This window comes from Aethalodelphis obliquidens, unplaced genomic scaffold (assembly GCF_003676395.1).
Source record: "Aethalodelphis obliquidens isolate GAN/ISIS:26980383/991018 unplaced genomic scaffold, ASM367639v1 scaffold113, whole genome shotgun sequence".
Classification (NCBI taxonomy): domain Eukaryota; kingdom Metazoa; phylum Chordata; class Mammalia; order Artiodactyla; family Delphinidae; genus Aethalodelphis; species Aethalodelphis obliquidens.
Window position 1 is genome coordinate 461,849 of NW_020838057.1, and position 20,995 is coordinate 482,843.

At 48.7% G+C, this 20,995-nt stretch overlaps 1 protein-coding gene and 1 pseudogene across 2 annotated transcripts; both read right to left on the reverse strand.

Moving 5' to 3' along the window:
- Window positions 1-5,965: 5,965 nt before the first annotated feature.
- On the reverse strand, window positions 5,966-7,396 carry LOC113615219 (protein S100-A11 pseudogene; annotated as a pseudogene). Its single transcript, XR_003430928.1, has one exon. The product of XR_003430928.1 is annotated as a protein S100-A11 pseudogene (transcript).
- Window positions 7,397-7,506: 110 nt separating this feature from the next.
- Window positions 7,507-18,526, reverse strand: ZNF135 (zinc finger protein 135). Its single transcript, XM_027097385.1, has 5 exons — window positions 18,263-18,526; window positions 17,344-17,428; window positions 12,245-12,371; window positions 11,440-11,535; window positions 7,507-9,627 (listed from the first exon to the last, which is right to left on the reverse strand). Exons 2-5 carry the CDS (start codon window positions 17,374-17,376, stop codon window positions 7,913-7,915), a joined length of 1,971 nt encoding a protein of 656 aa, XP_026953186.1. The 5' UTR covers window positions 17,377-17,428; window positions 18,263-18,526; the 3' UTR covers window positions 7,507-7,912.
- Between the last annotated feature and the right edge of the window lie 2,469 nt (window positions 18,527-20,995).

Sequence of the window (20,995 nt, forward strand, 5' to 3'; positions counted from 1 at the left end):
AGCCTGGCCCTGAGCGGTGGGTGAAGCTGGGGGAGTTCTCTGAGACCAGGGGGAGGGCTCTGACTCGAGCCATCCCACTGCCTCCTGGGGAGTGCTGGCCAGGTGGCCCCTGACTGCAGGCTCCCCCCCAACCCACTTTGTGGTGACTCCATGGCCTCTTCCCTGTCCCTCTGGCTGTGTCAGGTGGACCCTTAGTCCCCCCGAGGGTGCACTGTGGCTGCCAGCGGCAGCTCCCCTCCTCACCCTTCCTGCTGCGTCTGCTGTCCCCAAGTCCCACCTCCCACCAACCAGGACTCCTGGCCTCGCCCAGCCCCCCACCCAGCAGCTGCCTCCCCACCCTCATGCACCTTGCTCTTCTGCATCGAGTCTCAGGTTTTGTTGCCCTTGGGCATCACAGGTCCCTCAGACCTCCTGGGCTGGGCAGAGTACAGGGTCCCTGGCCACGTGGGCCACCTCTAGCCATGTGCTGCCCTGCAGTACATGAGCCTGGGGGGTGTCCCAAGGGAAGCGCTAGGTGGGCAGCACTTGCGGGGGGACCTTTGTGTGGATCTCCCGTTCATGGATCTCAAGAGCCACGGCAGGAAGCTCTACACATGCCAGAGCTGTTGGAAAAGTTCCACTTCAGCCTGGCCCTGGCCGAGCACCAGAATTCCCATGATAAGGAGAAAGGCAATGCATTGGAGAGTGCCCTAGGCACCCCCGTGCTACATGTGGAGCCCATGCCAATGGAGGATTGGCAGGCTCCTGGAGAACATGGAAGGTGATGTTTTCCCTGTGCACTCTGAGGCATAGAGATGAGCCATTTTGCTGTAAGTGCCCCCAGAGAAGGACAACTACCTGCCTGAAATTTCAGAGTAACACATTGGGCTCCTTCGAAACCCTTGCTTGGCTTCCTGCGATGTCAGTGTGGATTTAAGTCTGCTTGTTTTCTAAACGAGCTAAGGTAGCTGAAGCACTTAGAACCCAGGAAGGGCCCACATGAAGCCCTCACCTTGCAAACACAGCTGTAAAGATGCCTACCTGTGAGCACAAGCCGCCAGGAGTGAAAGAAGACTCTGCTTTCTTCTCTGACCATTTCAGCACCACCCACACATTGGAACATTGGTCTTTGCAAAGTGTACGAGTTGCCTTAAAGTGTGTGATTGCCAACTCTTTCTTGAAGTCAGTCTTGTCTGTTCCTCTTGTTAGAACTTCCCAGGGCTGCTGTTCAAGCAGAAATCTTGCCTGCTGTTTTGTTTTTCTCGTAAATATGTGATGGCAGGTTTACTTCTGAGTCCTCAGTAGCGTGCCGTTCTCCAGTTTAACTCACATGGGTATGGAGTGGCTTACAAAGATCACAAAAACACTCGGAGCCTAGTAATTGCAGTGTTTTCAAACTATGTCTCATCCCATTAGTGAGTTGAAAAATCAAATTAGTGGGTGGCCACCGGCATTACAGAGCAATGAAATAGAATAAAATAGGTCAAAATTCATAATGTAGAAAAGGCAAATATTGTTTTGTGAAACTTTTCAGCCATACATCTAAATATGAGAACTGGTTGCAATGTAAAATGTATATCTTACTAGGCAGGGAGTGGGGGTGACTGTGATCAAAACCAGTTGAAAACACCAATAAAGGTTGATGAGATCTGCCTGCGTGGGCAAGGGGAACTTAACTCCTTGGGCTACGTAAGGCGATCTTTGAGTTTTGCATTTAATCTCAGATTGCAGCATTGTTTTCATTGCCTGAGCATAAATTTGACTGCTTTCTGTGGATAGAGAAACTGGTGCCTCTTTCTGTCACTGTGTTTGGGCAGGCAGTCTGTTGTGATGGTGCCCGAATCACGGGGGCTTAACATAATAAAGGATTTATTTCCTCACTCACATCACAGTCTTGTGGTGGTTGCTTCTGCTTGAGTGTTAGTGGGTTCACACGGAGTGTCAGAGGGTAGCTGTGTTCATAGGGATAGGGGGAAGGTAAACCACATAAATGGAAACCTGGCAAGATGGGAATGAGTTCCAACGGGAAGGAGATGCTTAAATACCTTATCTAATGGACTGAGTTGTGTGCCACCTTGCCCGCCTTCCCTCCTTCCCCCTGCCCCCAGCTCATATGTGGAAGCCCTAACCCCTAATTTAGAGATAGGGCCTTGGGGAGATAATTAAGGTTAAATGAGGTCATACAGGTGGGGCCCTAATCCCATGGGACTGGTGTCCTTATAAAAAGAAAGAGCAGAGATTGCTCTCTCTTGCCAAGTGTGCACAGAGGAAGCTAGGAAGAAAGGTCTCACCAGAAACCAACCCTGACAGCACCTTGATATTGGAGTTCCAGCCTCCATAGCTGTGAGAAAATAAATTTGTGCTGTTTTAAGCCACCTAGCCTGTGTGTTTTGTTTTGTTTCGTTTTTTGTGGTACGCGGGCCTCTCACTGTTGTGGCCTCTCCCGTTGCGGAGCACAGGGCTCCGGACGTGCAGGCTCAGCAGCCATGGCTCACGGGCCCAGCTGCTCCGCGGCATGTGGGATCATCCCGGACCGGGACACGAACCCGTGTTCCCTGCATCAGCAGGCGGACTCTCAACTACTGCGCCACCAGGGAAGCCCAGTGTGTTTTGTTTTTTGTTTCTCATGGTAGCCCGAGCAGACTAATACATGACCCCCGTTATTATTTGGGTTGATAGGTTTTGTAAATCAGTGTCAACCAGTGCAACTATCTGGAACACAATCAGCCCAGTTGCTTAAGAACTACTTTGACATTTGTGTTCCTTGAACTTTCAATTTCAGGTGTGGTGATTTTTCCTAGAGAATTAGTGGGGAAAAAAAGGAGAAAGCTACGTACATTGAGAGGCTGAAATCCTTTCTGGATCTAGGTGGAATACTACAAGTAAAATACATACAAGTGACTAGGACGCCTATTTACATGGAGTTAAATACCCAATTACAGAGGAATGATGACTGAAATTTTGGTAGAGCCATTCAAAGAATAATGAAGCATAATGATAATTAAGAAGACTGTAGCAACATGGAAGAAAAGTTTCTAAGTGTAGCTCAAGAAGTAGAATACAAATATTTGTTACATTGTAACTATAAAACATGGTGGAATTTTGGCTGCATTTGTTTTTGCTTTTTTTTTTTTTTTTTTAATTTATTTATTTATGGCTGTGTTGGGTCTTCGCTTCTGTGCGAGGGCTTTCTCTAGTTGCGGCGAGCGGGGGCCACTCTTCATCGCGGTGCAGGGGCCTCTCACTATCACGGCCTCTCTTGTTGCGGAGCACAGGCTCCAGACGCACAGGCTCAGTAGTTGTGGCTCACGGGCCTAGTTGCTCCGCGGCATGTGGGATCTTCCCGAACCAGGGCTCGAACCCGTGTCCCCTGCTTTGGCAGGCAGATTCTCAACCACTGCGCCACCAGGGAAGCCCTGTTTTTGCTTTTTGAATTCCCTTGGAAATTCTTTATTTACAGCACTTCAATAAAATTCATTTTTCACCATTTTGAAAAAAATTCTCCCAATCATGGAAAACTGAAAAAAAAAAAAAAAAAAAAGAAATGAAGGAGAAAAAATTTTTTTCTCATGTTTCCAGCTCATAGGAACTTTTGACATCTCAGTATCCGTCCTTCCAGTCATTTTTCTGTGTACAAGATTTGGTATGTATGTGTTCAGTGCATATATAAAATTTGTGAGCATCTTCATTATAAATGTGTGTGTGTTTCTTGAGTATCCTGAGTGAGGGATCAGTCCAGATTCATTGGGCCTGTCGTTCACACGACTGAGAAGTCCCTCTTTGGGAGGAAGAATTAAAAATTACTAAGATAAAATGAGGTGTTAGGCTTTGGAAGGGGTGCAATAGAGTGAAGGACCTTGGAGTTTCAGCTTCATTTACTTCATGGCCAATCCATGAAACCCGATCCTCAAAACATAATGTAACTCAGGCCTCTCTCAACCAGTGAGCACGTGAGTTTATAGAAAGGACAGTTTCCAGAAGTCTCAGTGAAACAACCAGCTCTCCAGCTCCAGCCTCTGGCCGACAAAAACTGTCTCTTGAGAGTTGGGCTCCTGAGAGGCCACACACAAACTGAGGCATTTCTTAGGGCAACCCTCCCAGGCTTCCCAGAAGTGTAGGGAAACGGGCGTGGCTTCTGCAGTAGGAGGTTCTGGCTTCCTGTAGTGGAGACTGCTCTGAGAGGGAGACTCTGGGACAGATAAATCTAATCCTTCCCAGGTTCTTACCAAGTTTCTTCTCAATGGTTCATATCCCTGCACCTTTGGATGGGAGTTAAGCACAGACCCATTTTCCCTAATGCCTGACCCAACCCAGCTTACCCTGAGGTTAACAAGTGGGGACATCTGGCGATATTTTTGTCTCTCTGTAGAATAAATCATCCATTTGTGTGCTTTACCATATGTTGGGCAGGGTGGTGATGGAAGAAGAACAGCAAACAAATTCTAAATTTCTTTTATTAGGTTTGTTTTTGTAGTGGTTTAAGAAAAGCAACTCTGAAACTATTTTACAAGTATTTTAGAATTCAGCAAATTAGTATGTTTATTTTAGGGGTCTTAGCATTCTCGCTATTGAAGAGGGACATAAAAATATGGGGAGTCACAGATTGGAATGGGAGGTATTTCTGTGTATGTATATGCACCCATATACCTTTTTGTGTGTATCTATGTAAGTGTTTATACATGCGCCTTTATTTCCTAGCTCAGCAGTAGACAACCTAGTAGCAGTGAGCACACCTGGCACTCAGATTTGGTCCTGAATAGCATCCCCTACTAATATGAACCAGTTCTTTGGACCTGCAGAAATATGGCTGATTTCGGGGCTGATTTCAGGGTAGAAACAAGATGAGTTTATAACATCTTATACTGAAAATGATGAAGGCATGTCACAGGGATGGCAGGAACTTTCCTGAAGGGACTATTATTGGCCACATCTGGGACAACATGAGCACCAAAAAACCTAAGGACAGCAGTAAGTCATAAAACAGGTGTACACCAAGGCATCAGTGCAAGCCTCTCTGAAAAAGCCAACAAACCACAAGTGCAGAGGCTCCTAATGTGAGACCCCTCCCACCTCCCAATCCACCACACAATAATGCAGGTGTTATTATCTCTGGCCAATCTTCACCTTGTCTCCTTCTCTCTATTCTGACTTTGATGCTGCTCTTCCCAGCACATCTAATTTCCTTGAGGACAAGAAGCTACACAAGGATAGAAGCACAGGGAAAGGGAAGAGGATACATGTAATAAAGGGAGGGAGGACAGAACACCTGACCAAAGGACCAAGGCTATTGAGCTGCCTTGTCCTGTACAGCCACTCGCTGGCTACATGTGGCACATGAGCACTTGAAATGTGGCTACAGCAAATTAAAATGTACTGTAAATGTAAAACACACGCTGGATTTCAAAGACATAGTATAAAAAGAAAGCAAAATATCTCAATTGTGATTTTTTTATATAAACAACATGTCAAAGTGGTAACATTTGGGATATATAGGGACAAATAGTAAATTAATTTCACCTGTTTCTTCTTTTTAAATGGGACTATTACAATATATTTAAAATTTACCGATGGGGCTTACACGTTGTGTCTATTGGAGAGTGCTGCTATGCACTACTTACTGATTTTCTTAAGTGTTTTTTTTTTCACTCTCATAGTTCTTTATTCACTTATTGTTTCCCCCACACACACTAGAAGGTAACCTCAGTGAAGGCAGGACCTTGTCTGTCTTGCTGTATCCTCAGAGTGTATGACAGTGCCTGTAGTAGGTGTGTATAGACATTTAATGAGTGAACAATAAGTGACGTCTCTCCATCAGTTTGAATAATTTAGAGATGATTATGTTGGTATCATTAGTCATGATTATGTATACACCCAAGATGCATTTTTACTATTTACTTTGCAACTTCTGGTTACTGTTTCCATCAATCTAATTTATATTCCTCCCAGTCATCTCCCTCCCTTGCACACATTTACTGACTCTCCAGTGTGTGCTTTAAAAAACCATATTGTTTTATTACTACCAGCAGAAGTGGCCTGCATGGGGTGGTGGGTGTGCCTGGCTCAGGGTATGTGTGGGCTGTGAGGGGTAGATGATAATTGGGAGGCTGAAGGAAAGGGAGTGGGGCTGCAGGCCAGGCCCAAAGGCTCCTCTGATTTACTTCTAGGAAGAGGTAGACTTAATAAAGGAGTCATGGCAAGCTACGGCCAGGCCGCCAATGCGATTAAGAAATTCTTGGAAATCTAGCTGCCCATCAGAGTCGAGGTCCAGTTTCTTCATCATGCAGTCAAGGACACTAGGGTCCTTCTGGTTCTTTGTGAAGGCACCCAGCTCTGTATTCATGAAGATAAGGAACTCGGCCTTGGAGAGTTTGCTGTTGTTACCGTCTCTTCCAGCATGCTTTTGGAAAACAGCAATCAGAAACTCAATGCACCGTTCAGTCTCTGTAGGGCTGGATATTTTTACCATGTTCAGAGAGGAGCGAGGCACGGGGCTGCGAGCGGGGAGCGGCGCGGCAAGCCATGATTTTCTCACATGGTTTTTAAATGACTGAAATTAAGTCCAAAAAAGAGGAGGCATTCCACAAGCATACTGAGGAACAGTATTGGAAGACTATTTGCAACATGGTTTCCCCAAGGGAGAAATTTCAAGTTAACTGGAAGCTTATATCCTAGCACTGTGATTAGAAAGTCAAACTGATTGTTAGAACCCTAACTGATGGTTAGTGACAAAAACCAGCCAATGCAATTTACATATGGGTTCTAGTGAGGGTGACAAGTCACTGTTTAAGGATCACGGTTGTCAGGGTGACTGCTGTTAGTGGATTCAGGGTTCAGTGAAATACTATAGACTGCCTTCAAGTTAAATTTTATAAAAACAAAAGCTTATTAAACACCAGGATAAAGAATCAATGAAAAAACAACAGTTCAAAAGATTAACTTGTACATTTCTCAAGAGATAAATCTTGCAAAACATAAGGTTCCAACGTGGGTGTGCTCTTGCTCATAAGATGGTGGCTTAACAAAGAAAAAATCTTCCTCTTTTTGTGAAACAGCAACATCTGCATTTCTAATGCCTGTGAGTCCTGTAGAAAAATTTATAGCAAGAACAGAGCAGCAAAAGCCATCTCAGAATCTGCAAGACTCCATGGAAGTGGCTTTACCTTTCAAGTCTTCCTATACAAATCTTTTCAATTCCATTGCATATAAAGATTAACTTATTGCAATATAATGCATATAACTACTTTAAAATCTGTTTATAGTACATGGATACTTTGTCACATGGCATTCACATCTGTGAGGCTGGTGGCCATGTACCTTGACCAAAGAATTTACACAAATCAGAAAATTTTGTACTGAGACAGCTGAATATTCATGGTGATTCCATAAAGTGCCACTCTCATGTCTGGAACACTCTGCCATATTGTTTTTAGGGAATATCAGAGTCAAGTTGCACCATTCATAAGCAACCCCTGCCAAGGATGTAATGTACAATAATGATAAATTCTGACTGCGTTTGGTTCTTTTATATGAAAGGCATTCGCTGAGTTTGTCACCACTTTGAAAATCTCTGGTTTGGAATATGGTGAATCCTTAGAAGCCACCCCAGATCCACATTTTTTTCCATTTCTCTTTTGTAGGTTCTATAATGAAGCATTAGTGGCCACTCATGGCTGAAAGTCCTCAACAGTGATTAACTCCACACTTCCCTACTGTCTGGATGATCTGATATCCCGGGATGGATGACCCAGAGCTAGGTATTCCCACAATCATTTCCATAAATATGAACTCTCTGTGGGGGTGTAAGGAGTTTGCTGAGCATGAAGCCTTGTGTATAACGTTTGTGTTGTTTCTCAGGAGTATGACTGGGTCAAATCTAGTAAGCAATGCGCTATAGCTTAAGGCTTTGCTGTGTCCCAGAACATGTGGAGTGGGTCTACCCAGCATGAGTTCTCTGGTGCTTGGTAAGGGAGGAGCTGTGTGTGAAGGCTTTCCCGCAGTCCCTGCACTCATATGGCTTCTCTCCTGTGTGGATCCTCCGGTGCTGAGTGAGGTGGGTGCTCTGCCTGAAGGATTTTCCACAATCCTGGCACTCGTAGGGCTTTTCCCCAGTGTGTGTCCTCTCGTGCTGGCTGAGCGATGAGCTGTGGCTGAAGGATTTTCCACATTCGTTGCACCCATAGGGTTTCTCCTTGGTGTGAATCCTCTGGTGTTCTATGAGGAGGGAGCTCTGGCTGAAGGCCCTGCCACACTCATTACACTCATAGGGCTTCTCTCCCGTGTGGATCCTCTGGTGTTGAATGAGTGGCGCAAGCTGGCTGAAGGCTCTGCCACACTCGTTACACTCATAGGGCTTCTCCCCGGTGTGGATCCGCTGGTGTTTGGTCAGGGACGAGCTGTGGCTGAAGGCCTTCCCGCACTCACTACATTCATAGGGCTTCTCCCCGGTGTGGATTCTCTGGTGCTGAGTGAGGTGTGTGCTCTGCCGGAAGGCCTTCCCGCACTGACTGCACGAGTAGGGCTTCTCACCCGTGTGTGTCCGCTCATGCTGGCTAAGCGACGAGCTGTGACTGAAGGTTTTCCCACACTCGTTGCACCCGTAGGGCTTCTCTCCTGTGTGGATCCTCCGATGCTCAGTCAGGAGTGTGCTCTGGCTGAAGGCCTTCCCGCACTCACTGCACTCGTAGGGCCGCTCGCCTGTGTGTGTCCTCTGATGCTGAATCAGTGGTGTGATCTGGGTGAAGGCTTTTCCACATGCCTGGCACTCGTAGGGCTTCTCCCCCGTGTGGATCCGCTGGTGTTTGGTCAGGGACGAGCTGTGGCTGAAGGCCTTGCCGCATTCTCCACACTGGTAGGGCTTCTCCCCGGTGTGGATTCGGAGGTGCTGGGTGAGGTGGATGCTCTGCCGGAAGGCCTTCCCGCACTGACTGCATGTGTAGGGCTTCTCACCTGTGTGCGTCCGCTCATGTTGGCTGAAGGAGGACCTAAAACTAAAGGATTTCCCACATTCACTGCACTCGTAGGGCTTCTCACCTGTATGAGTTCTCTGGTGCTGGATCAGTGGGGCAATTTGGTTGAAGGTCCTCCCGCACTGAGTGCACTTATAAGGCTTCTCACCAGTGTGGATTCTCTGGTGTTTGGTAAGCGCTGAGCTGTTTCGGAAGCCTTTTCCACATTCGTGACATTCGTAAGGTCTCTCTCCCGTGTGTGTTCGGTGGTGTTCGATGAGTGCTGAGCTGTGACTAAAGGCCTTTCCACATTCCTGACATCTGTAGGGCTTCTCTTTTGCACAGGTTTTCTGTTGAGTATCTGAGTCCAGATCCTCCCTCTTTCCATGTGTTCCCCACACGGGGGGGCCTTGCCTTTTAGGAATCATTGGTCGAGTTGAGAGATCAGGCCTCAGACTCAAGTTTTCCCCAAACCCATTCCCCTGCTGCTTCTCCTGAGTGGGTGTCTTCACAGGCATGAAGGCAGACTGCACCACATGGCTATCTGGCCTCTTGCGACCCTGTTCCCAGTGGCCCTCAGCATTTTCACCCTTGGAGTTCCACAGACTTTCCCACAGGAACCTTTCTACCAGAGCATTATTGGGTATTTCTTCAGTTATGTCTTGCTTCACAGTTGATAGTTTGGTTTGTCTAGTTTCAAAGTCTAAAAGAAACAGAAAAATGGAAATGTCCCTTAATCCCAGTTCTGGGGGAAGAGTTTGTGGTGGCTGGGTGGGTGGATGAAAGAATAAAACTGATGGTTTTGAAAGGTCCAAGGCACAGGTGGCTTTGTCCATTAAAAAAAATAGAGTTTTGCAAATCAGAGAAGGAACAGGAGAGGGAGGAGAAGCACAGAGAATAACCAGGGGTGGGGGACTTGGTGTAGGGGTTTTCAGGGGGAGCACAGAGAATGAGGGTGGGAGACGGTGCTGAGGAGAGAGTTAGAATCCAGGGAAACTGCTGACAGATGCCCTGGGCCTGGAGTACTGCCAGCCCAGAGCAGAGCTCAATGGGCACGCTGAATGAACAAACAGATACATTTGCTCGTCCTCCTCCTTCATTTTGGCCCTCTCTGCACAGCCATGGCTTCGGTGTCCCCACCCTGACACCGAACTGGCCTAAAGGTGTGACATGGGCACCGTTCCCATTTATGTTACACTCTAGTGAAAAGCTAAAAATAAAAAAGGCCAAGCCAGATGTGGTTGGCAGAACAGTGGCTCCCAAATATATACACATCCTAATCTCTGGAAGCTTTGAATCTATGCTTACCTTACATGTCAAGGAGGAATTAGGCTGCTCATAATTTGACATTAGCAGTCATCTGTGATTACCCTCATTGGCTTATCAGGGTGGGCCCAATGTAATCAAAAGAGTTCTTCAGTGTGAAAGAGAGAGGCAGGAGGGACATGATGTGAGAAGGCTTGACCAGCCATTGCTGACTTTGAAGATGGATAAGGCCTTGTGTCAAGGAATGTGGGCAGTCTCTAGAAGCTGGACAATGAAAGGAAACGGATTTTCCCCAAACCCTCCAGAAGAAACACTGCCCTGCTGACACTGTACTGTAGCCAAGGGAGACCCATTTTGGACTTCTGACCTCTAGAACTGTAAGGTAATTTGTGTTGCTTCAAGCCACTAAGTTTGTGGTAATTTGTCACAGCACCAATCCGAAGCTGATATAACTAAGTAAGGACTGGTTATTATTCGAGGCTAGGGAGACCCTGTTATAACCCCCCCACACACACACTGGCCCATCCCTTATTAGGCCCTGGTGATGGGCCACTGCTTACATAGGTCAGGGCCTGTCGCCAGAGGGCCGGGACATTCCCACTCCCAACAGACTTGCCTGCTGGCCTCAGGAGCTGGACAAGAGGTATGAAGAGCAGAACTACCCAGCCAACCTACAGGCACATGGAAGAGCCCAGCCTGGATCCACCAGCACATAGATGCATGAGTCATAAGTGATTCTTTGGTTTAAACCACTGAGGCTGGAGTGTTTGTTACATGGCAAGAGCTGGCTGTTGCACTGCCTTGGTGGCCTTGTGCTTGCTGTTTCCTCTGCCTGGAGTTCTGTCCTCCCAGATTGTCTCATGGTCACATTGTTCTCATGGTTTAGCCTTCAGCTCACACACCACCTCCTTGGAGAGGCTAGCCCTCATCTCTCTGCTCAGTCCTCACCCCAATCCTAGTCTCTACCTCATCCCCTGCTTCCATTTCTCAGCATTCATCATAACCTGTAATCATCTTGTTCACTGTTATTATTATTATTTTAGCTATTTATCATGTGCTCCTCTCCCTCACCAAAAATGTAAATTCAGTGAAGATGGGAACTTGGTCTCACTCACAGCAAAATGGATGCTTGGTGAATGTTCCCTGAAAGACTGAGTAGTTAATTTGCTCTGAAGAATCAGGGCAGAAATGGAGAGAGAACCTGGGGGGTGAATGGGTTCCTCCCAGACCTGCAGGGTTTTCATCTCACCTGTGCACACACCTCGGGGGGCTCCCTTGTCCACCACCCACAGCTCCGCCTCGTGCTCCAACAGGGAGATGACGTCCGGCTTTGGGAGCCAGTGTCCTGCTCAGGGAGAAACCCATGGAGTGAGCATCTGTGTCCCAGGACCCTCCCCACCCCTCTGCCCACTCCACCCTCAGTCTTCCGGGACCCAAATGGCTGGTGTTCCAGGAGGCCATGGTGTGGTAACAGCCTCTGACATTCCTTAGGGACCTCCTCCCCTCACTCAGTCCCTGACCCCATCCTTGGCCCCGGTGTGGCCAATCAGAGCTCTGCTTCATCCCGTGCCTGCTGGCAACAACGACCAGGCTGGAGGGGACCTGGCTGCCAAACCAAGACAACCCAGGGGCCTTCTTTGGGTGCCCGGGACACAGAGCCTGCCTCTTCTGCTGGTCTCAAACCTGGGAGAGGCACCCTCTCAGCTGTCTTGTCACCTTCAGAGGGCCCTGTCTGCGAATGGAGGCAGAAAGGGGTATGGGGGCGGGCAGCAGAGGGGTCCCGACAGCACCATAGGAAGATCCAGGTCTACCTGGGGTTCTGTGGTCATGGGACCCGGTATGTCCCTCTTACCCCATGACTTTCTGCTTCTGGCATTGTTAGCTAGGGTCTGTCATTTGCAACCAAAACATCCTAATTGACATTCCCTGCACTGAAACAGGTCCCTGAAGGCCAGGTATTTGCTTTTATGGCCTAGATCTACTCCCACTTTTATCCCAGGAAAATTAGAATCTGTACTGTAGGCAGACCATCAGGGGCACGGGGGTGGCCTCACCCACAGAGGCAAGGAGCCCAAAGGTCTCCAGCATCACATCTCGGTACAGGGTCCTCTGGGCTGGCTCCAGCTGTCCCCACTCCTCCCAGGTGAACTCCACGACCACGTCCTCAAAAGTCACTTGCTCCTGAAACGTCACACATGAGCGTCCTCAGTGTCCCCGGCGTGGCTGCTAGTGGCAGCATCTGGTGAACGGGGGCCTTGGCCAAGTGGGTGGGAGGGTCTGGGGATTTGGATCAGGTTTTTACTGTGGGGCCTGGGACCCTGCTGGAGAAGAGTCTCTTGAAATGAGAAATGCTGCTGATGCGTCATCAATGAAGGGGAGGATGGTCCTGGCATGTTGGGTTCACAGGAAGTGTGCTTGCGTGGGTAGCCCCTCCGAGAAGCAGCTGGGTCTGGGCAGCGGGGAAGGAGCATCTGGAAACTGTCAGGTTGGCTCCCTGCCTCACCCTTTGGCCAAAATAACATCCTGATGGGTCCAAGATGCATACATAATGAATGAAACAAAGCCCTCTTTAAGAGATGAGAGGGTCCATGCTGCCACGAGCACATTTTACAGAGACTGGGAAAGCTTAAGTGTCTTGCCCAAAGTTATAAAGCTAGTAAGCAGCAAATCCAAGGATTGAATCTGGGTGACTTTATTAAGAATCTGTTCACGTGTAAATTAAATTCAAGTACATGAAGATCCATGTATATGTAGAAAATCAGTGTGGTAGTGGGAGCATTTCAAAGCAATGGACACACCAGGGCAACTGGCCCTCTGTTAGGGGGAAAAATCAGTAGATCCCTACCTCACCATAAATAAAAATAAATTCCAGAAATATTAAAGAGATGAATATAAAAAAGGAAAAAGTTGGAAAAGTATAGGCCATGAATTTAATAAATGGGTGGTAGAGAAAGTCTTCACAAATAAAATATAAAACACTGAAAGTCAGAAAGAAGAAAATGAGTGTGGTAGGCAGAATTGTGTCACTACCATCCCTGGATTACATGGCAAGGAGGAATTAAGATGGCAGATGGTGGGACTTCCCTAGCGGTCCAGTGGTTAAGACTCTGTGCTTCCACTGCAGGCGGTATGGGTTCGATCCCTGGTCGGGGAACTAAGATCCCACATGCCATGGTGCAGCCAAAAAAAAAGATGGTTAGATGGCATTAAGGTTGCTAGTCTGCTGATCTTAAAATAAGGAGATTATCCTGGAATATCCTGGTGAGCCCAATATAATCACAAGGGTCTTTCAATGGGGAAGAGGCAGAAAAGTCAGCCTCACAGTAATAGTATGTGAGGAAGACTCAAATGGCCAAAGCTGGCTTTGAAGATAGAAGCAGGTCAGGAGCCAAGGAATGTGGGAGGCCTCTATAAGCTGGAAAAGGCAAGGAAGTGGATTCTCTCTTAGAGCTACCAGAAGGAACACAGCCCTGCTGACACCTTGATTTTAGCCCAGTGAGATGTACTACAGACTTCTGACCTCCAGAACCATAAAATAATAAATTGTGTGGTTTTAAGCCACTAAGTTTGCTAGGATTTGTTACAGAATCGACAGGAAAATAATACATTCAGCAATCAAAATTCATGACTTCTAGATGACAAAGTCATTACAAGCCACTTCAAGGACCCATGACAGCAGAATGAATATTTGCACCATAAATGGAAGGAGAAGGATGAGTGGCCAGCACATGCAAAGAGCTGACAAATCAGTAAGTAAAAAGCAAACAAGAGGACAGAGAGTCTGGGCCTTCTGAGAAGAGGATGGCTTAGCACCCAGGCATGGATTACTTTCACAATTGGCAGGTTTTTAAAAATACATACACTTGTTACGCCAGCAATTCCACTTCCCCTCCATCTCCCCCTTCCCCCAAGAACCTTGCTCCCCTGCTGCAACGTCATAACAGGCAACTGGTAATGGCCTCGATGCCCATCGTGGCAGAGCAGCCAAAGTCAGGTTCTGGAAAATCTGCAGCCAAGCATAAGATGGGGGGCACTAATAGGCACAGCTGGGGAATGACCTTCCAGATGGAAAAATCCTGGATGGTGGGACGTTGCCAGCCCAGTGCCATTTATGTAAAAGGAAACAAAGCTCTAATTCTAATATTTGTCTGAAAATGTGTACATAAACACAGGAAAATGAGGCACGTGGAAGTGACAGCAGTGGCAGCTTTAGATGGAAGCCTGGGAGACGGGGCTGAGGAGCAAGGGGGACTTTATAAGTGCTGCTTGACATTTTTATAACGAGAATATCATTATGGGATATTATTTATTAAAAAAATAAATAAGCCAATTCATCAACCTAGAAATCACTATGAAACGTATCATGGTTTTGATACATTAAGAACTTTAAACTTGTGAACCTTAAAAACAAAATTCAGAGCAAACACATAGATGGTGCTGAAAGATGCACGTGGATTGCTCACTTAATAACCCCAGGCCACGGGTGATCACATCCAACCACTGTTCACCCAGGGAGGACGCCAACGAAGTCACCCAAAATCACCCAGGGAGAAAGGGCTGAGCCAGGATTTGAACTTGGGTAGTCTGGGTCCAACGTGTCCCCCTACTGGCCATGTGGCTGAACCACCTCCCTGAAAGACAAGTGAGAGAAAAACACACCCCAGGAGTCAGAATGGAAGTTCTGGGCTGGCAAGGAACTCGCATCCTCCTATCGGTTCCTCCTTGGACAAACAAGGACCCCTGAGATGTCACAGCAGCAGCGACTGAGGGAGGGGCACGAGGGAGCCCCAGGGAGGCTAGGAACTTCCTGTGCCTCAGCTGTACCATCCACTGGTGTCCATACATGCAGTTGCCAGGCTGCACACTCAGACAAATCTATGCTGTGCACAAATGACACCTGAATACACAGAAGAGGGGCTGGGGAGACAAAGAGCCAATGGAGAGTGGCCAGGAAAATGAAATGGGTGGGGGTCTCCAGTGGCAGGACCCCTGAGGACTGTTTCCTAGTCTTCAACTTTGGACATTTAGATAATGGGTTAATAGAACTACCATATGATCCAGCAATCCCACTCCTGGATATATATCTGAAGAAAACAAAAACAGTAATTCCAAAAGACACATGCACCCCAGTGTTCATAGCAGCTAAGTGTCCATCAGCAGATGAATGGATAAAGAAGATGTGCCATGCACACACACACACACACACACACACAATGGAATACTACTCAGTCATGAAAATTTGCCATTTGCAATGGCATGGATGTACCTGCAGGATACTATGTTTAGTGAAATAAGTGAGACAGAGAAAGACAAATACTGAGTATTATCTCCTATATGTGGAATCTAAAAAAATAAAGAAATGAATGAATATAATAAAACAAAAACAGACTCATAGATATAGAGAACAAGGCCAGTTTCTTCCATAATCAAGTGAGTAATTTATGATTTTCTTTAAGGCCCATGAGGTTTGGGCACAGACATCCTCCACAAAGGGATTTTCATCTCACAGAAGCAAGCACTATGGATGGCTGGTAGGGGAGATGCAAGGTCTATAGACTTTGGCCATGTGGGTGGGAGTGAGGCACACAAGGTGGCCCACATCCTGGACCCTGGTCTACCAGGCAGAATCCGCCTCTGCTAGAATTTCTCCCACCAGAACTGGGCATCTGGGAGGTGACGCTGTGAAGACCCGGCCCTGGATCCACATGATGGAGATTCAAACTCCAGCACCAGCTGTCTTTTAACTGCACTGTGCCTCCCTGCCCTCATCTGCAAGTTACTGGGAGCTCCCTGAGGGCTGTTGGGAGGAGTGAGGGAATTCACAGGAAGTGTGTACCCTTGGCCCGGTGCATAGTGGGTGGTTTACCTGAGGACCCACCGTTCAAACAGCTGTGCTGGGGGGCCCGGGGAGATTTTATTTTCTCTCACCAACCCTCCCTGCTTGCTCCACACCTTCCAAACTCATTAGGTCTCGCTCAGTGGTTATCTGCGGAGTCCTAGGTGCAGGTCACCGTTCAGGCCGTGGAAACAGGACAAACACAGCCCGCCTCCTGGTGCTTGTATGCTAGTTGCAGGGTCGGGGAGCTGGCAAAAATGAAAACCCCAGGAGAGGCCAGTGCTCTGGAGAAAATGGGGGGATGCTGCTGGGCAGCCACACAGGGATCTGAAGGAGGAGACATGAACGCAGCAGGATGTGTGCTGGGCACTGGGGACCTCAGGGGGCAGGTGGTCTGCGCCAGGCCAGGGGTCCTGAGCTCACGCCTGCCTCAGCCACTCCCAGTTGCGTGACTTGCCCCTGTGTCTTGATCTCCTCCTCATCCCACCTCGTGGGACTGATGTGGGGGCTGAACAGAGTGATGTGTCCAGCACTGACCAGAGTTCCAAACATTCATTGTTCACCCAATTCACTGTACACCTACTGTGTGCCGGGCCTTTGCACGTGGCCAAAATGGCCAGAACTGCTTCCTAAGGCCCCAGGCCCCTGAAGCCGGCCTAGGAGACCTGGTTCTCAGTCTTCCTGCCACACGTGCTCCCACCTCCAGGCCTTTTCTCATGCTGTTCCCTCCACCTGGAACATTCTCCCTGTGGGCCCTGGTCTCACCCTGTCCTTTCTTGCAGGTCTGTTTGGGGGCCACTTCCTCAGAGAGGCCTCCTGGGCTGTACTGGTTAATGCCTGGTCCCCAAGTCCACCCTCTTCTGGGCCTCATTTCCCTGCCCAACGCTTGGCAGGTTTACATTCCTCATATGGTCTGTGAGCCCCCGGGGATGGAGATTTCTGCTCATCTTGTCTGTTCCTCTACCTGGAGTACCTGGAACAGTGCCTGGAATGGTGCCTGCTCATTAGCAGTGCTCAGTACAGGTTGGCCAAGTGACTGGATGAAGAGAGTGAGCTGGGAGAACAGACCTAGAGCCCTGTGTTGAGAAAGTGCCAGACACATCAGTGGGATGGATGAACCATGTCTGCCAGGGTGGCATGGAGCAGGGGGGAATCCAGGAGGTCTTCTCGGAGGTGGTGAGGTAAGAAGTGGAGGAGGACATGGAGCTGATTAAAGCACTTTCCTGGTGAGGGCAGAGGCCCTGAGGGCAGAACGAGCCTGGTGGGGACCACAGGTAGAGCCTGGGAGGCCTGAGAGTGAGGTGGTGGTGTACTCACCGGGTCCCTGGCAGTGAGGAGCCCAGCGGTCATTCCCTCCTCCTTGGGCCTCTTGCAGGAACAGCCAGCTCCTCGGCAGGCAGTTCTAGGGGGAAAGGGGATGTGAGAGACTGGACAAGTGACAGGTGACCAGTAACCCCAGGCCCTGGAAGCCCTGTGTGCAGGTGGAAGGAGCTCAGCACCCAGGCCAAACTCAACAGCAGTGCAACCTCAGCTTGGCATTTCCCGAGCTCCTGCTGTGCACCCAGGTGCTAGTCCAGGCACTGCTGAAGTATGAGCTCAAATTTTCCTTACCCATTCCACACAGGAAAACTGACCGCCAGGTGGGCAAGGAGCACAGTCTGGGTTGCACAGATGATTTCCAGGGTGATGACTTACTGTGACAGAAAGCCAGACAGTACGGGGGTCTTGGGCACTGTATGGTGTGCGTCAGCTTCCCTCTCATAAAATGATGGTGGTGACCCAGGACAGAGCTTATGGGAATTAAAATGTGAAAACGGCTGGAAATGGAGCCCAGCAGGCAGCAGAATACACAGGAAGGCGATTGTTGCTGGGAGGGAAGACTCTTGCTTCAGTCAGCATCTGTTTAGCATCTACTACGTGCACGGCCCAATTCCCAGTGATTTACAAGCCGTTGCCTGGCTGAATGCCTAAAATGAAAGTCAGGCCAAAGGCAGGACGTGTTTCCCTTCTCTCTGTAATGTCCCTTGACGACCCTGCCTATGCACCCCTGATTCTGCCCCATCCAGCTTGTGCTCCGTTGTCTTCATTGCAGTTTCCTGGATGGGAGTTATCTTGTTTAGTGATGTTTTATGGGCTTATCATCATCTCCCTGACTCTCCTGTGGCATCCAGTGTGGAGACAATGTTGGGGGGCTCTAGGATATAAGATGGGCCTGGCACCCAGGACATATAAATACCTGCTTGTTGAATTAATGATGAAGCCTGAATGGTGCCTGGCATGCAGTCGGTGCTCAGTAAGATTTTAATACAATGAGTCTGTTTCCTGGGTCCCAGGTGACTAGGATCAAAATCTGGTGCTTTGGCTCTCCCTCTCCTTCATTCTTTAGACAGAAGTCCCTAAGGAAGGTGAAGCTCCAGAGATGACATTGTGGTGGGGCCTCGGCCTTACCCAATCTCCAAACCCTGGACGTCCCGCCAAAAAAGGGAAGGGACGCAGGTCAGGCTGGCTCCAGGCTCTGAAGGGTCTGGCCAGCCAATCTCTTACTATGCTCACGAAGCCAGAGACCCCAATGCCTTCCACCAAAGCCAGTACCCAACCCCTGCCCCAAGCCCTCCTCTCGGACCCTGAGACCACCCCCCAACCCCCTACCCAAACCGGGCCCCGCCCACTCGGCCCCGCCCATGCTACCCCCAGCGACCCGCCCTGGGCCCAAAGCAGCAGAAGAGACGAGACACAGACGCGCGCCGTTAGGTACACACCCGGGCCGGGGCCCCATAGAAGACCTTGGACCCGCTCCCGGCTCGGCCTCCGCAGCCCCTGCCACCCCCAATCTCACTTACCCACCGGACTGTAGGACAAAGGCCACGGCAGCCACCAACCAACTTGCGCCTGCGCAAGACCGCCACGGGCCGCTACTGCGCCTGGGTGGGCGGGCGCCGAACTACATCTCCCAGAGGGCGGCACGTGCACTTCCGTTCATCTCCCTGGTCGCCCCGCTCCCGCCCGGGGCGAGACTGAGCGGTTCGGAGCCCTTTTGCTGCGCTCCATGGAATGGAGGAGGAAGGCTGTACCGCCAAGGGCCGGGACTGCGGCTGCGCGAAGGGTGCTGAACTACATCTCCCAGAGGGCCACGCGCGGCTCCCTGCGCATCTGTCCCCTCCCGTTGCATTCATTAAGGACAGGAGTTCGAGTCCTGACGCCTGTACCTGTATCACCGTCAAAAATATTCCCTACCCGCTGATGTGTGAGGAGCCTTATGACCGTGGCGCCGGCGCTCAGCGGGTGATTAGCTGGGGGGACTAATTTTGGCAGAGGGTTCAGGAGTGAAAGGGAGCAATCCCTGGATGGGCTCTCTTGGTAACAGACTCCTTTGTGTTCTCTATTTCTTGCTTAAAGAAAAACTTTAGGGCTTCCCTGGTGGCGCAGTGGTTGAGAGTCCGCCTGCCGATGCAGGGGACACGGGTTCGTGCCCCGGTCCGGGAATATCCCACATGCCGCGGAGCGGCTGGGCCCGTGAGCCATGGCCGCTGAGCCTGCGCGTCCGGAGCCTGTGCTCCGCAACAGGAGAGGCCACAACAGTGAGAGGCCCGCGTACTGCAAAAAAAAAAAAAAAAGAAAGAAAGAAAAACTTTAGTCCACTGAACCTTACTGGAGTTTCAAAATATCTGGCTTGAAGGTTAATGGTCAGAGGAGTGAAAGCAAGCAGAGACAAAGAACAGAAATCCAGCTGGAGAACTTGTAACAATTTAAATAATGGATCAGTCATATAGCAGAGTCATAGGACCTTTAGTTCCTCCCTGAAGGACATAGATACCAATGTCAGACTTGCATTCCTAAGTGGTTTTTACAGAAACCAAACTCCCATCAGATGGAAACTGCTGACCATAAGCACATAGACTCCAGGCCAGTTGGAACGAGAAGGTTGATGATGTTGACTCCGAAAACATCATCCTGTTACCTCGCCACCAACCAATCAGAAGGAAGTCCGTGAGCTGCAACCCTTACCCCAATGTTGCCTTTAAAAACCCTTCCCTGAAAGCCAAGGGGGAGTTCAGGTCTTTTGAGCATGAGCTACCTGTTCTCCTTGCTTGGTGCCCTGAAATAAACACTACATTTTTCTTCACCACACCTGGTGTCATTAGATTGGCACGTAGGGCAAGTAGACACAAGTTCAGTTTGGTAACAATATTGGAAACTATACTGTAAACTTTATTGTTGTAAAACAAACCAGTGTTTAAAAATACATTAAAAATTGAAATGAGAGACTTCCCTGGTGGTCCAGTGGTTAAGAATCCACGCTTACATTGCAGGGAGCGTGGGTTTGATCCCTAGTTGGGGAACTAGGATCCCACATGCTGTGTGGCCCGGCCAAAAAGTATAAAAAAAAAAAAAGAAATAAAAAATTCACAAAAACTTCAAACACAAGAGCAGTTTACATTTTGCCACACTAACCCAGGCTTGAACAGTTGCCAGTATTTAGTCCATGGTTATAAGAAACATCACAGGCTAGACACTTGAACATTTTAAAACTACTTTATACATTGCTATGTAATTGTCAAAATGGTGCATTTCAACAGCAGCACAATATTCAAAGCTGATGTGCCCTCACATGATTGCATTCGCCATTTGGTGAACACTGACCAAGGCCTACCAGGTGGCAGGTCCAGGGTACAGCAGCCAAGTGTACAAGGTGAGAACATTCACCATTCCCCCACTTGAGTTGGACTTATTTTCACTAATGCGGGTGGAACATCTGTGGAGTAGTGAATGGAAAGAATCTAACCATGGCTGAGCCATGTGCCTTTGCCCTTTTTTTTTTTTTTTGCCTTTGCCCTTTTAAGAAGGGACTGATTGGTTCCGATCAGTTGGGGCTTGCATGATGGATCTGAAGCTGAGAAAAATGTTTCAAGACAAGGGCATTTCTTTCTTTGACTGAAACAACTATTTCTTTGGAAAAACTCTGACTCTG

What these genes read in the sequence shown, in the direction of transcription:
- ZNF135 (XM_027097385.1), bottom strand. Translation starts at nt 17,376, where the DNA reads ATGACCGCTGGGCTCCTCACTGCCAGGGACCCG. An exon ending in TCCTCACTGCCAGGGACCCG is followed by an intron (nt 12,372 to 17,343) that starts GTGAGTACACCA and finishes GTGACGTTTCAG; the next exon opens with GAGCAAGTGACTTTTGAGGA. An exon ending in CCCCCGAGGTGTGTGCACAG is followed by an intron (nt 9,628 to 11,439) that starts GTGAGATGAAAA and finishes TGTTTCTTTTAG; the next exon opens with ACTTTGAAACTAGACAAACC.